The sequence below is a fragment of the Drosophila nasuta genome, chromosome 2L (genome assembly GCF_023558535.2).
Source record: "Drosophila nasuta strain 15112-1781.00 chromosome 2L, ASM2355853v1, whole genome shotgun sequence".
Lineage (NCBI taxonomy): Eukaryota > Metazoa > Arthropoda > Insecta > Diptera > Drosophilidae > Drosophila > Drosophila nasuta.
In genome coordinates, this window is record NC_083455.1 from 6857144 (window position 1) to 6874552 (window position 17409).

The window sequence follows — 17409 nt, forward strand, 5'->3', positions numbered from 1 at the left end:
GCTTATTGCATTGGTTCGGTTTGCGCCTCGTGGCTTCAAGTGGCTGTGAAAAGTCACATGGAGCCAACAATGGGTTCAGACAAATCCAACACACAAAAAAAAAAAACAACTAATGTACTTGCATAATATTCGAGATGAGCAATTGTTGTGATTATTCTACTGTAACACTGTCTGTCTGTCTGTTTATTTGCCCTCCACCCCCATGTTCCATTGTCCCAATGCCTTTCTCTCGTGTCAGTCAGTCAGTTAGCTAGTCTGTCACTTCAGCAGTCTGTCACTCTGTCACGCACATTAGCAAACCAAAGCGAAACTCATATCTTCTATACTTCGGCCCTCAACTCTCATGGGGAGGCCCACTTAAATGCTTGAATAGCTCAGTAAACACCAAAATTAGCCAACTGTTTGAGCCATGTCATGAATAAGTCATGAGAATGCAGCGAGTTAAGCACTTCAATTACGTAATCGCTTTAAATCCTATTACTAAATAGTCAATAAAAGCAATTTACAATACTAATAAACTCAATACAAATGTCAGTTTAGAGCAAACGCAAAAAACCTAATCACAATTAGAATTAAACAATGATAGAGACCACATTAAGTTTGTGGATCATTAAAGAAAAGTTTTTGAATTTTTAAGTCATTTGTTTAATTATGCACAAGTCTATTTTCATATCAAAATAAATTATACAATAGGTGAAGTTAAGACCATTTCAAGTTTTACACGCAATATTGAAATGACATCATTTTCTTTTCAGAGTTCTGTATTAGACAATAATTAATTTAATCTGTTTAAATTGAGTTCACATTATTTAAAGGACACAATGTACGTTTAAAAGAAATGAACTACGCTTTTAATTAAGTAAAGAGTATCGAATAGTTAACAAACCTATTTTTAATAATGTATAGTACAATTTCGCAGAACTCTTGACAGACACTTAATAAATTACATTACTCCTTTGGCTTTTTCTCATTAGCTTTAAGCTTGCAATTACTTTGCCAACTCTATACTAAATTACATTCTGATTCATCAGATGAATCATTTAGTTACATGAAACTCTAGTCGTTGCACACTTCCTCAAGTCGTCCAAATATTTTAATATTCCATTCATTGACTCATGCTCAACCTGCTGCTGTTGCTGTTGTTGACACTGTTTGAATTTCAATTGATCTACTCACCTGGAAACTCCTGCGGTATGAGAACAGTTTTCTTGCGCTGCGACGCCTGTAACTTGGCATTGTATCCATGATAGATATCGCGCTGCCGCACCAGCCTATATAGCAGAAAGACTTCATCACTGAACCCCAGAGTGTTGATGCTGTTATTGTGGAGTTGCTGCTGTTGATGATTTCCACTGCTGCCGCTGGACGATGATGTGGTGCCAGTGTTGGCATCGTTGCTGTTGCCATTGCTGGTGCTGTGCGACGCCTTAAGGCCCCCCGAGGAGCTGCTTGATGCGGCCGTCGAGGAGCCGTGCGACGAACTCGATTGGAGCGTCTCGTTTGAGTTCTTACTGGGATACAAAAAGCGTGCAACGCGAGGCAACGGATACCGCTCAAGGAATACATCAGCGGGCAGGGGTTCCTATTGACATAAACAGATACAGTTGAAAGGCAACACCTAAGTCAACGAGCTTATTATACTCACCTCTCTTCTGCCGCTGCCTTTGGAGGTCTTGCTGTCGCCGGTGGAGTAATCGCCGCTGCCATTGAGTCCGCCACAGAAACCCGTGTAGCCGCCATGGCCATTGCTGGCTGTGAGGCCACCACCAGTTGCAGAAGTGACGACATCGCCACCGCCACCGCCGCCCAAGCCATAGCTACCATTGGCGCTATTGCGCTGGCGTCGCGCCAGACGCTGCTTCAGCTCGATCTCGTTGCGGCGCGCCAGACGCGCGTTCTCAAAGTCGGCGACAGAGAACATGTTGGAGCTGGTGTCGTGGGAGTTAAAGCGACGCAACTTGGGCTTGCGCGCCTCAACAGCAGCCGTGGCAGCAGCCATCGCCAATGGCCCGTGATGTGCACCAGATGGGGCACCTGCAACAACAATGACAAAGCGCAGGTAGACAAAGCCCACAGCACAAGTGCATTAGTGAGGCAATTAGCTCATGTACACACACAAAAGTACTGCATATACATCAAACTTATATGTATTATATATGTATGTATATGGATGGATATATACAATAATTGTTGCCCTCTGTCTGCACTGGGGCAAATCCCACACAAACTGACACACAAACACGCACACACACACTGACAGAGAAATGCACAGTAAACGCGAAAAGCAAACAGTTGATTTTTCAAACTGTTGCTAAGCGCAGCCAATTTTGCAGCCCAAACGAAGGCACAGTGGTTGAATGCACTGCGGAATGCAAGCAAATTAAATTGGCAACTACGAATGCAGGTACACTTTATTTTGAGTATCGATATTATTTTAGTAAGTGTTTTTAACTATCGAGTAGTTCTTGTTGTTCTCTACCAAATGTATATATGTATATATTAAATAAAATGTAATTATTGCCTTACATAAGTTCTCATTGGAGCTATCAAAATAGTTTTGTAATTTCTTTAAATCAGAATTATTGAAAATATCGCAAAAACGTATGAAATTGTTTTTTTTTATATTATATATATTATACTGCTCATGACCATAATAAATTATGACATAAATATCGTAATTCTTATTTAAGACTCATTGAAATTGTGTGAATTATTCTGTTAAATACTGTCTTTTTACTAAAAATATCGTTAGTATCGATTAAAAAACCTTTTTCTGCAACAATTGATCAACCAAAAGACTTTATTCTTCAAATTAGGTCCTTGTTTTCTGTTTTTTAATAAACTAGAACTTAAAATATCGCAATTTTTTTAATAGCGGGAAACAGTAGTTTTATATCTACATGAATGCCAATAATTAATACACACCGAACGTTGTTGTTCAACAACAAGAAAACAAACGTAATAAATGAATATACTATAAAATATCGCTTGGTTCTTAATGGATTTGTAGACAACTTGATAACGTTTTATGGAAATATTTACTATTAAACAAAAGAGATTAATGTTTGTTATGATCGTTTTCAGTGACTACATTTAATGTCAATCTCTTCCGTTATTTGATCAATCATATAAGAATGTTATCTTTAAACAAGAATGATAAATACTCTTGGCAAAATTGCAATTTAAATTGTGCACAACAACTTTAAACATTTTTGTATTGCTTTCAACTTCCTATATACATATATCAAGCTAAATACAATAAACAGATTATAGTGAGTAGTATTTTTAATGCTTTATTATTATTGAATATCGTATCGTGTTTAGCTTTTGTAAACAGAACAAAGTCCCTTCCATTCATTGTTTTTTAAATAAGTGTGAACGAACTTTCTACGAAACCTGATATGCCACTCTATAAGATTGTTCATAAAAATTCGTGAGTGCGTGTGTGTGCGAATGTGTGAAATAAAAAGTACGTGACTTTTTCATGTTCCCAATAAATATTGAATACATTTGAATTATTTGATTTAAATTTTAACACAAAATATGATGATAAAAAAATATTATGTATCTGTCTATTTATTTGTGCATTCACCTAAAATAAACGAAAGTTTAAAAAAGTTTTGCCAAGATCTAATTAAATTTACATACACACGTTACTGTTTATTAGCCACTGGATAATTGATGGCTTATTTAACCAAAAAAAAAAAAATTAAAATAGGATAGGTTGCAGTGCAAACACATTTAACAAAAGTACTTTATTTAAATACAATTAGTGATTGTAAGTTAATTAAATGCATTGTATCAAAATCTCAACTTTAGGCTAAGTTAACAGTGGGCACTCAACTGATTAAATATTTTCTGAACTTTACATTTATTTTAATAAGCTTAGTATTATTTTTTTGTTTACTACCACTTCATTTTACACAACGGAAAATCATGAATTGAGGCAGGTTTCCCGGTAGCAGTTAATGCTATATAGCTTGCATTAAGATGTGTTTACTGTACTATTATTGTAGCATTATTGCTGTGTCAAGTAAAAATATATTTCCTTTATTTTTCGTTTATATCATGTATTTCCTCAGGTGAGCACAGCACTTGACTTTGTTCTATTAATAGTTTATTACCGAGTCAAGTACGCCTGCAACTGTTAAACACAAGCAAACAAACATATTATTATATATGATTTCATAAGCTTCAAACTCCTCAACGCAATTAAAGTTTAATATCTCTCGATTTTGATTGCTTATTGTTCGATTGCTGCCCATTGTTTGTAGTGTTGTAGTTGTAGTTGGTTTATGGGTCGCTTGAGCTATTACTCACTTTAATTGCGCACATTTGGCTTAATTTTTTTTGTATACTTAATAAATACATACGAATACGAGAGTACAACTGCAGAAGCGTCACAGCGACAGCGCGTCGCAAAATCACAGTGATATTATTATTGTACAATACAAGAGAAATAAAAAAAGAAGCAGCAGAAAAAGTAAACGTTTTGAAATTTTGCTTATCTTTTGTGAAATATCAATTGCAACAACACCACAGCACCAGCAACAAATATCAACATCGAAAGCAAAAGCAACAACTGTGCCGAAGCTTTTGGGTGGGTTGGAGGAGCGTGAGAGATGGCGTTGTCGTCACGTTTCTGCGAAATTACGCGAAGCGAACGACGCGCGCGCTATTCAACAGAAAGAGAGGCAATGCAAACGAAAGGAACAACAACAACAACAGCAACCACCATATGCAAGTAATGAGCAGAATCAAACAAATCTACAACCGTAAAACGTAAAACTCTCTCTCGCTCTCTTCCATATCTCGCCATTGCTCGCGCGTGCCTTGCCTTGCATTATATACGCACACACAAGCATGCATTTGCTTACACACGTATATCTTTTGAATGTTCTCCATTCCCCTTGGCATCACTTACCATTACAGGCTACAGCGCTGTTGCCGGGCGCTATTTGCGCAGCAGCTGCCACACCCCCTGCTCCAATCACAGCTACCGCTGCTGTCGACGCTCCAGTACTGCCAATTGCTCCCGCTGCTGTGGGTGGCTGCGCTGCACTCGCCGCTGCAGCTGCCATGTGAGGACTGCTCTTCACCAACCAATTGGCCAGATGACGTTGACGCTCAAACTCGATGTTAGTGCGTTGCATATTTTTCAACTAGGCAAATATTCAAATTGCGTTTTATTGTATTTTTATTTTGTTATTGTTGTTGCGTTTACCGACGACTGCGTCGACAGCGGCGACGCGTTGCCGTCGTCGTTATTAACTACCGTGCGCGTTAAGCGTCTCGCGTTGTCAACTGTCAAAAGCTTACTAACGCAGAGCGTAACGTAACCAAAGTACAGATCGCCCACCACGGCGCTCCCAGACGACGACGCTTCGTGGTTGTCGCTGCTGCGGCTGCTGCTGTAAAGAGCCATTGAGAGCAAAAACAAAATACACAAAATGAGAGAAAAGTTTACATAAGTGAGCGCGCAAATATAAAGCAATAACAACAATGTGCAAATGTGCACAACCAAAGTGAATAAAAAGATGTTGAGAGAATGGAGTGTAGTGGAGAGAGTACGTGAGAGAGAGCGCAACTGAACGAGTGAACGAGTTGATTGTGAGTGCTTGCTTATGTGCGTAAGTGTGTGTATACGTGTGTGTTGTGCATAAATTAAAATTGGCCTGCGTATCTCTGGCAACAATGACGACGTTATCACCCAGCTGCGATTGAAATGCTCTCGTCTCGTGCCTCGTTCGCTGCTGTTGCTGCTTCGCTGACTTGTTCAATGTCGCTCCGCACCTTAATTGTTAACGCCCCCCACCACCAACCCGCTCGGGCGAGCCAAAACGTCTGGCAGCGCAACAACTGAGCGTCATCTTCAAACGATTTGCGACAATGTGCGCGACAGCGACGTCGGCATCGCCAACAACAATGGTGCGGGCGTGACTGTGTCAGGCCTGACGTATAGCTACACTAATACACGCTAAATATGTGCATGTGTGTAAAAGCAAAATATCATACATATGAATGTATACATATGTATGTATGTACGTTTATATATTATTGCTATTGCTTGCTTTTTGTTTTTATGTTCTTTCCTAGAAAGGGTCTCATAATTTTGTCATAATTTTGGCAAAACAGCGCAACGGCAAAAAGCCAAAAAGAACACATTGATACATATATACATGTATATGTACATATGTACATGTATGTATGTATGTACAATGTATGTACATATGTATGAATGTATGTACCAACAATGTAGTACATACTATACTTGTGTACATTTGTAAGTGTGTTTGTACTTGTTCCGCATGACGTGGTGAATTAAGTGATCTGTCGACTTTGTATGGCATATGTATGTATGTACGTCGTATTCCACTGCCACTGTTGCCAAGCAAATTCTCTTTTTTTATTAGAGCAATTAAATTGGATTGTATCACTAAAAGTACTAGACTACTAAAATTGTTGGTATTATCGAATAGTATGATATGTACGATACATACTTACATATGTACATACATACGAACATATGTATGTCTGTATGTATTTCTCTATCTGTGTATTTTAAGCTGCGATGATACTTAAGAACTTTACGACAATTTTGTTGTCGCCATTTTCGCGGCGAAAACATGTCAATTGGCGGCGAAGAGCAGAGAACAAATATACAAAGCAAATTGCCGAAATACAAATTGAAACACAATTTTGCTACTGTTCGCACAACACGCGATTCATATTTTCCATTTTCGTTCTGTTTGACGTACATACGTTTCATTTACGTGCACCTAACACATACAGTATGTCAAGAAACTCTTTACACACTGAAAAAAACACATCATTTTTGACTTTGCATGCAAAAATAACGCCTTTAGTTATTATTTTTCAATATTTTTTTAATGCAGATCTATTATTTAGTAAATTTCAAATTAGTATGTACAAAAATAAAAACAATACAACGAAAGGGAAAATTTTAAATCAACAAAATATGAGTTTACACATTTTTGACACTGTCAAGAAAGTGTTTACACACTTTAGTTTTCGATTCTGTTTTGTTCTATTTTTCGAAAAAACTGTACTTTATTGTTATCTATGCTTCTTCACTATTCACTATTTTTGCATTCCTTTTCATTCAATTGCAAAATCTGGCTACGTACTTGTCAAAAAGCTGATTTTTAAATTATTTGACATGCCTGGAGCTGGTTTGTCTTTTGACGTTACCCAATTGACTTATTATAGTCACCAAATTGGAAAATTTGTAGCTTTAGCTAGTGGAGCTTATTGGGGTATCGCAAAAAATAATTTATAATGCTCCAAATCGAGCCGAAAATGAAGAAAAACTCCAAGCAAAGTGTGGAAATGGTCGAAAAATGGATTTTGACGAGCGAGCATACCGCCTTAAAATGGGCAAGGTCCGTCAAAACCCCCAAATTTTGATCAGAACCCATGCCAAGGAGTTGGAAGAAGAGTGTGGCACGGTCGATTCGCATGAAACCATCCGCCAACTAATTCTGTGGAGCAAATACTATTTTCCTAATTTTATTGTCAGAATGACGTTGCGCTGATGTAAGGCTGTTAACGACTTGTGCCATACTCTAGTTGGTCCATCATTGTAGTATAGCTTTTTTTTTTTTGGTTTGGACATAGAATACGACGTCATCCCAATAGTTGTCCGGCGTGATTCTCATGTTAAAAGCCAAAATTTAAGCGTTTTCAACATTTACTTTCGAAAGCAGCGGCTTCTTACGCGCAACCGTTGCAACGGTTGAAGAGTATTTGCTCCACAGAATTAGTTGGCGGATGGTTTCATGCGAATCGACCGTGCCACACTCTTCTTCCAACTCCTTGGCATGGGTTCTGATCAAAATTTGGGGGTTTTGACGGACCTTGCCCATTTTAAGGCGGTATGCTCGCTCGTCAAAATCCATTTTTCGACCATTTCCACACTTTGCTTGGAGTTTTTCTTCATTTTCGGCTCGATTTGGAGCATTATAAATTATTTTTTGCGATACCCCAATAAGCTCCACTAGCTAAAGCTACAAATTTTCCAATTTGGTGACTATAATAAGTCAATTGGGTAACGTCAAAAGACAAACCAGCTCCAGGCATGTCAAATAATTTAAAAATCAGCTTTTTGACAAGTACGTAGCCAGATTTTGCAATTGAATGAAAAGGAATGCAAAAATAGCGAATAGTGAAGAAGCATAGATAACAATAAAGTACAGTTTTTTCGAAAAATAGAACAAAACAGAATCGAAAACTAAAGTGTGTAAACACTTTCTTGACAGTGTCAAAAATGTGTAAACTCATATTTTGTTGATTTAAAATTTTCCCTTTCGTTGTATTGTTTTTATTTTTGTACATACTAATTTGAAATTTACTAAATAATAGATCTGCATTAAAAAAATATTGAAAAATAATAACTAAAGGCGTTATTTTTGCATGCAAAGTCAAAAATGATGTGTTTTTTTTCAGTGTGTAAAGAGTTTCTTGACATACTGTACATATGTACATATGTAAATATGTACATATGTATGTATATGTATATGAACAAATGTAAATGCATATACAGACATATGTATGTATGTATATATAGGCATAAGAAAACAGCTGTTAATGATCAATATTTGTATGTATAAATGTATAGTGGATGCAGATTTTGTTGGCATTGCTCTCGCTTTCCTCAGCATTATAAGTTCCATGCATATTGCCTTTTCGCTTTCTCATTATCTCATTATCGGAGAGCTTTATTAGCCAAAACAGAGTTGCCACAATACTTTAATAGAACAACTGTTTTCTAACGAATTAATATAGCAATGAGTTTTTTTAATTCTATTTAAAGGTATTTAACAAAAAAAAAAACGACTGTCGACTGTTGTTTACTTAATGATATCACCATTAGTATTTCATCACGAATTTTGTTAGTTAGCGAGTGCATTGCTGACCCAATGAATCATACATATTTGAATGAATTATAGTTCAGAGACAGACAGCCTTGAGAAAGTGTATACGAAATTCGATCTTTTATTTCGTTTAGATAACGAAGTACACATAAAATTAAATGTTGTTTTTGTTCACTGCTATCCGGAAATCAATTTACGTGATAGAAAATAACGGGTATCGCCATTCGCATTGATACTCTTCATCATCATCTACATTTGCATGCATTTTAGGGGTATAGCTTTAATTATACGCAACAATATTCAAACTCTGTTGCCATGCGTGTATATTTGAACGGGAACAAGTTTGGTTTGTGAGTTAAGGGTATTTCAACTTCGGCGCGTCAGGTTTAACTATTTTTTACTATGTGATACGAACACGCACGCAAATTTGCAATTAATTTGTACACATATTAAAAAGATGTTTGGGCCATAGACCGCACTGTGTTTAATGGCTCTAAATCAGTCGAGTGAACACGCACACTAAAGTACATAAACACGTAGTACATACAAATATTTACAACAACTGTATGTACTATTCCATATATTTTAACTATGTACACACAATGTGCTTAGCTGCATTGATTTACGGTTGCGTTGAAATGTTAAGGTTTTACGCGCTTTAAGTTTGCAGCCGCATAAGCTTGCGATCTTTCAAGTGAGAGAGCATTTGATCTTCGGCTTACTTCGCCCACTTTATGCGCTCCACCTTCTATGGTAGTTTTAATTTTTTTTTTTTTTCTGAGTACGCTTTGTCAACTGCTTCGGTTGAGCTAATGAGCATCGGCAATTCCCGAACGCCTCAGGTGTTTCCCCCGGCGTATGACGCATGGAGCGCGGCTTTACGGGGTTGAGTTCGCTGTGGTGTCGCTGGTGTGTTGAGTTCGCTGTTCTATTGCCATTGTCTATGCCTTTTATTTTTTGTCGTAGTTTTGCTAAATTATTTCCATGCGTAGCTGCGCGGCCCTGTTGCCCTGTCGAGCTGTCGGCGTGTCCGACTGTCAGCTGTCGCCGCTCTTTTTGATGAATCACAGGCCTGGCCAAACAGCTCTAAAAATACTTGGGTACACATAGAAAATGCAAAATTCATGGCCGTCGGTCTGTGGAATGCGGTGAAGGCGGCTTCGCATTTACTACAACATCATCTACAACTGGGCAAATAAGCTAGCTAGCTAGCTAGCGAATGCAAGAGAGAGCGAGAGAGAAAAAGGGTGTGGGAGCAGAGCGGCGGCCACAAAGCAAGATGTGATAAGTTCAAGCGCCGCTTGGGTTACGCAAATATTTGAAATCTGTTGCCAGGCGACGCAACGCCACCGTTGCGGTCTGTGACTCAGTAAAGCATCGCATCGCTTCTACTGAAACAGTTAGTGGTCAGCCAAGCGGTCTCAACGTCAGGTGGCAGCTGAAAGCTTGCTAGCTGGGAACTGCCAGCTAAACATCTTGGCAAGAGACATAGTTTTTGGCCATTTTGCCAATTGGCTGCTCGGGTCAAGACCTCTGCCAAGGAATCTGCACACAACTACAATGGGCAGCATTAGCTTCCATCTGATTATATTTAAAAATTTACCAAATGAAGTTCAATGTACTCACTTACAATGAACCCTCACCATGATAGGCCTAAAACATTATTGATCGACAAAAGAATCAATACAAATATTTCTCATGCAAGAATGTTCACAGAATCAATAATGAAACTAATACAGAAATATAATTTTGTATAACCTCATCAACAGATTTAATTTCGCTCAGGGTAGCATTCAGTGAAACCCCATAATAATAAATTTCAGTTAAAGACATCTGATTAACTTTCCACAGCTATTCAACGAAGGTATTAGTGAAATAATAATCACTCCAAAACTAATAATAATAAAATATGGCTGTTAGCAACACTATAGATAACCAACAAAGGTTTCAGTAAAAATAGTTCTGAATCGAAAATAGTCTTTAGCGTATAAAAAATTTATCGCAGATATATTAAGTTTCTTATAGTTGACAAATTGTGTAACTCATTGAGTTAATTCCAAATCAATAGTATAAATAATACATAATAAAATGAGAGTATTTTTATACCCGCTACCCATAGGGTAGAAGGGTTTTATAACTTTGTGCCGGCAGGAAATGTATGTAACAGGTAGAAGGAGGCATCTTCGACCCCATAAAGTATATATATTCTTGATCAGCGTCAACAGCCGAGACGATCTAGCCATGTCCGTCTATCCGTCTGTCCGTCTGTGTGTCTGTCCGTCTGTCCGTATGAACACCTAGATCGCAGAGACTATAAGAGATAGAGCTATAATTTGTTTTCGACAGCATTTGTTATGTTTGCACGCAGATCAAAGTTTGTTTCAAATTTTTACCACGCCCACTTCCGAACCCCGCAAATCAAAAAAATCGAATAACAAGCGTAATTTTAAAGCTAAAGTTGCGAATTTTGTTTTTATATACAATAATAACTATAGTAGTTATGATTCCTGAAAATTTGGTTGCGATCAGATAAAAATTGTCGGAGTTATTAAAGAAATACTTTTGTATGGGCAAAAACGCCTACTTACTAGGGGTCTTAGTTGCTTTGGCTAACAATCTGGTATATTGTGCCGTCTATGGTATATTTTGAATGCGGTACTTTATCGATATACCAAATATACCATTTGGTATATTTTTAGTATTTTTGTAGTATAAACGGGTTATTTTGAGAAACATACCGCAAAATATATTTCTTTTATTCAAAATGGGTAGCGGGTATCTCACAGTCGAGTGTAGTCGGCTTTCTTACTTGTTTTTTATAATTTGCACAACTCTTTTTACAGAGATTTCGCAATTTTTGCTTAGCTCCATATATATAATAGAGCTTATAAAGTTATAAACCAAGTTAAGCGTCCAAATGTCATCAATAACCATTCAAAATTATAGTTTGACACATTCTTTAAATGAAAATGGTCGTCTTCTTTGCGTTAATTAGCAATAAAACTAAAATTAATTTGAATATATAATATGATTATAAATCATGTCTATAAAGACGTGTGTGCAAATTAAACATATCAATGCGAGGTGCGTTTAACAAGTTTGTAAATAAGTAAAGCAAGAACTAACGTTACCAACTTTTTCCAAAGTAATTGTCATAATTGCGTTACCATATTTCTAATTGTTTTTAAACAAACTGAAACTTTTTTAATTTGTATTTATATTTATGTACATATAAATTTTAGGTGTTATAGTTGCTGTACATTTATTAAATTTCTGAATATAGAGAATGCTTTTGGAATTCCGAATCGCCTAACAATCAACATAGTTTTCAAGAAAACTTTCTTTAAAATTTGAATTTCAATGCAAATAAAGTAATCCAAAGACTACAAAAGTCATTTAAGATTCATTATAACTACACAATTGGTACAGTTATTTAATAACTTAATCGTTGCGAGTAATTTATAATCTAATGTGTATTGGAGCAGTGTGGCATATGGACGGACAGATTGTAGATGCGAGGTAAGAATGGCCTAGACAAAAGCTTCTTAAGACGTGGCTTAAATGGGCTCGTCTGCGGCCGTCTGTGCATTGCCCTAACCATTTCATGTCCCCAGTCGAACCCCTTGGCCCGTTCTCTTGGTGGGTTTGCCCCCGTGAGGTCCCATGTTATTGCATTCATGTGCAACTAATCGACGTATGCAGGTTTATTGGTTTCGGCTTCGACTGAAGAGCCAGTGTTGAGTTTGGAGAGTGGAATAGCGATGGGTGGGTTGGGGAGATGTGGTGCGGTGGCAATTACGTCGCTTTTGCATTTCGCATTTGATGATGTGGTCAGCCAGGCAGCCAGGCAGCCAGCCAACCAGCCAACCAACCAACCAACCAGCCGACCAACCAGGCAGGCAGCCAGGCAGCTTGGCAATGCGGTTGAAAATGCGCCGTTAGAGCAGGAGGGCAGGGCGAGAACAGCATGTGGTCACCTGGCAAGCAACAGACGTACATGCATAGAGAATATACATATGTATATATGTTTATGCGATCTGGAATGGGTTTAGAGGATATGGGGAAGGCAAGTCAGTACTTGTGACTGTATATGCAATATGAACGTAACTTTGCATGTTTATGTACCTAAACGCATTAAACGATGGACAATTATTTATTTAACAAGCGCAAAGAGGAAACAAGAGAAGAGATATAGAGAAAGGGAGAGAGCGATTTATGCCAGAAAGAGAGAGAGAGAGAAACGAAATGACAAGCGAACGGATGATGATGAATGATGGATGATAATGGGGGCGAGCTATGAACTACGAAAAGGAAATGCGAATTGCGAAATGAACTTCAAGTGGGATTTTTCATTTGACGCGGCAGATGATGAATGTTTAGACTTAAGATTATTAATCAAGCCCACGTTATGCAATAATTTTCTATAATTGTTCACGAAATACAACGACCACTGCACTTGAAAATAACAATGAGTATTATAAGAACTTATAACATACATATGTATGTACACATGGAGCCATGCCATACACATGCTAATAATGACCTTTGTAAGTGACAGACAAATAATTATTATTATTACAGAATAATTAATTCATTCGTACATTTGTGATGAGGAATTATTTAAGAAAACTCTCGTAAGTAGATTGCAAATAGATAAATAAAATGTTGAATTAATTTGCAGTTTATAGTATGATAGGATTCATTAATTATATATACATTTTTACGAATAGCATACATATTGTATTATATATTATATTATATTTATTGAATATCTATATGTAAAACTAAGTGATTTTCTTGGCTAGAAATCAAAAAAAAAAAGTCAGAAAGCTACAGTCGAGTGTGCTCGAATGTGAGATACTCTCTACCAATTTTGAATAAAACCATAATATAACGGTATTTTTTCAAAATATTCCAAAAATAATATCCCACAAATTTTCCAAAAATACACTAAATTGTATATTTGGTACTGCCCTCAGTATATACTAGCGTGCAAAATATACCAGATTGTCAGCCAAAGCATATAATACCCCTAGTAAGGCGTTTTTGCCCATACAAAAGTATTTTTTTTTTATAACTTCTATATACATTATTTTATATACTAAAATATTAGCTTTAAAATTCGTTTTTTGTCAATTTACGGGGCGGAAGTGCGCGTGGCAAAAATTTGAAACAAACTTTATCTGCGTGCAAACATAACAAATGCTGTCGAAAATTATAGCTCTATCTTTTATAGTCTCTGATATCTAAGTGTTCATAGCCTGCAGTTTTGAGCGCTAGTTCGTTGCTGGTGAAATAAGCGCTTACCAGGAGCCAGTCACTACTTACAAAGTGGCGTCTAGCCATGCGTTTCTTAATTTCCGTTTTTGTATGAAATGTCCGCAAATAGGGTCAATCGCCACCGCCTCGATTACCACGAACTAGTGAAATAGTGCAACATATTAGGGTCAGTAAAATAAGTGCTTACATTAGAACCCATGGAACGGCCGGTAAAATAAGTGCTCACATGGGACCCCATGGAACGGCCGGTAAAATAAGTGCTTACATCGGACCCCATGGAGGGGTCGGCCATTATAAATTAAAAAAAATTTACAATTACAATTACAGTTTTTATTTAATTTTAATTTTTCTTTATTTTAATAAGACGGATACTTTTATTACTTTAAGGCAACTTGAGTTTTAAAATATCGTTTTTTTTTTTGGAGCTGCAAGGCCTTTCTCAACTGGTCCTCAGTTATTGAATCTGGAAATAAAGGATTAAAAAGTCTTAATAGATTAAAGTGGGTAATAATTTTTAAATAATTATCTTTTAAAATACTCACCGATCATAACACCAAAGAAATTGTCTTCTTTTTTAGGCCGCATTCCCCTGTCATTATTTCTATAACGTAGATTTTCTGTCATAATTTCCACTTCCTCTTCTTTAGGCACATTGTCGCTTTCCACTGTAGAACTTTGCATTATATTAACTGCTTGATATTCTTTTATTATCTGTTTATTTAATATTTTACACATTAAACATATAATGCATACATAAATTATTTTTTAAGTAACTCACCTAATAATTGATCGCGGATCCGCTTTGCACTTCTCAACTCAAATGCTTGCAATAATTTCATCATCTAGGAAACACAGCTGCGTTTGAGTAAAAGAGTAGCACAAAATAAAACAAAGACGCGTAAACAAACAGCGATGTAAAGCATAATCGAAGTTTTCTCTTTAAACTTGTGTATACTTTTTCCATAAAATAACAAAAACAAAAGCGATGCTTGCCGTTATTTTGTACTTATGCTTTAATGCGCATATATTTATTAACTAGGTGGTTCGACGTTCGATTACTATAGGGTTAATCTAGTAAGTAGTAGTGATCGACGAGGTAAGGACTTATCTAGGGCCAATCGCAAATTCGAGTCGACTAGGTGGTTCGACGTTCGATTACTATAGGGTCACTTTAGTAAGTACCCATGTAGTGATCGGCGAGGTAAGCACTTACCCAGGGCAATCGACACCTCCAGAACTGCAGGGTACGGACAGACGAATAGACGCTGATCAAGAATATATACATACATATATGTACTTTATGAGATCGGAGATGCCTCCTTCTACCTATTACAATAATAAATAAGAAAGAAATTATTTGAAAATGTATATCGGGTTAGAGAACTGCTCGCAGACAATGACAATTGCTATTTCCTAATCAGTATGCATGCACGATGTACTGAAACTCCATTAAAACAAGTAATCTACAGTCGAGTATGTTCGACTGTGAGATTCCAGCTACCCATTTTGAATGAAAGCAAAACAATGTGGTAATATTGTCAAAATATACGGAATATTATACCACAAAAATAATAAAATATACCGATGGCTATATATTGTGACATATATTATAGAAGTTCAACATTCTTAAAATATATCATAGAAGTCAAAATATACCAGATTTTAAGTCAAAGCAACTATTGCGGTAGGCGTAAGTTGCCATACAAAAGTTTTTGTTTAATAACTTCTACAATTCTTATGCGATCACTACCAAATTCCCAGGAACCATAAATATAATACTATACGTATTATTGTATGTACCAAAATTCCGCTCAATCTAAGTGTTGTTCAACAAAAATTATATCTCTATCTCTTATAGTCTCTGAGATCAAGCTGTTTATACAGACGAACGAACAGACAGACAGACGGACATGGCTATATCGTCTCGGCTGTTGAAGCTAATCAAGAATATATATATGTATATACTTTATGAGGGCGGAGATGCCTCCGCCCTATGGGTAGCGGGTATAAATACGCCCATAATTATTCTACGCCAACTGAACAAAAATTGAATTCAGTAACTCTCATTCGTGCAAGTTCTGTTGATTAAGATAGTTTGTGCCATCAAATACTCGACCATTTTAATTAAAGCAAGAAAAAATATTAAATACAATTTATAATAACGTCAACAATCGTAAACTATTTAAAATGAGATTTTGCAAAATTGTGTATGCAATTACAATATTAATTATAATGAATTTTTGTTGTTTTGTTTGGTCAAGTAATTCCGCTAAAACTGAATGTAATTGCATACACGAAAATGAATGTGATTATGTATCTCATGTTAAACAATTCCATAAAAATAAAAGCATCTTACAGCATTGCGCTTTGCCAAGAGAAGACTACTATTGCTGCCCGAGTCTCCTAGAACTCACAATCTCAGAAAGAAGTAAGTTTGTAATTTGCAAATCCAATTTTTGGTAACAATATTAAGCACGCCGATCAAGAATATATCTGCTTGTTACTTTATTTTCGGCACAAAATAAAAATAAATTACCCTTCTTTCTATGGGTAGTGGGTATAAATATTTTTTTCAATTTTCTAATAAAGGGGTGGACACCTGATAGTTGAGCACTGTGTCAATATGTGATATTGATTTCTTTCTTTTTTCATCAGAATCTGTAGAATTTTCAAATCTGAAAAATTTGTGTAATGAGACAGGATTGGTCGCAGATGGCAAACCAGTAGATCCATACTCAATTCCGTTTATCGCTTCACTTCAAACAAGAAAGAAATCGGACCTTATTTGGGAATGGATATGCGGTGGGGCGTTGATTGACACAAAGTATATTTTGACTGCAGCGCATTGCGTAGTTGATTTCAACGAAAATACAACGTAAGTCTTTTAAGAATACAATAATTAAGAATATAATAAAAGTTAATATTAATTTTCTAGAGAGATATCAGTTGTCTTGGGTGCCCATAATAAAACAGAAATAAATAATAGTACTCGATTTAATGTAAAAAAATATAACAATGCATCCTAACTACAATAAATCACAAACATTGAATGATATTGCTATATTGGAAATGAAAGGATCAGCAGATTTTAGCACGTTTAAAATTCGACCAGTTTGCTTGCCCGCATCAAGTAGAGAGGATCTCAAAGAATTTCGGGGTGCTGGTTTTGGTACGATCGATGGAGATAATCCTTCAAGTGAATTGTTGCAAACAACTTTAATGATACACGATATAA

General features: G+C 36.5%; 1 protein-coding gene across 4 annotated transcripts in view; it reads right to left on the reverse strand.

Annotated features, from left to right (window-relative positions):
* The window catches only part of LOC132798833 (uncharacterized), an 84167-nt gene that overhangs the window by 4222 nt on the left and 62536 nt on the right, over window positions 1–17409 (reverse strand). For 2 of the 4 annotated variants that reach the window (XM_060810832.1, XM_060810824.1), the window contains exons 5-7: window positions 4925–5411; window positions 1646–2034; window positions 1177–1582 (exon numbers count right to left, since the gene is read on the reverse strand). In XM_060810832.1, the coding sequence (XP_060666815.1) occupies window positions 1177–1582; window positions 1646–2034; window positions 4925–5153 (1024 nt within the window). In that variant the 5' untranslated portion in view covers window positions 5154–5411. Of the gene's footprint in view, window positions 1–1176; window positions 1583–1645; window positions 2035–4924; window positions 5412–15387; window positions 15472–17409 lie in introns of those variants that run through there. The other 2 variants (XM_060810846.1, XM_060810839.1) reach the window with 2 other exon arrangements.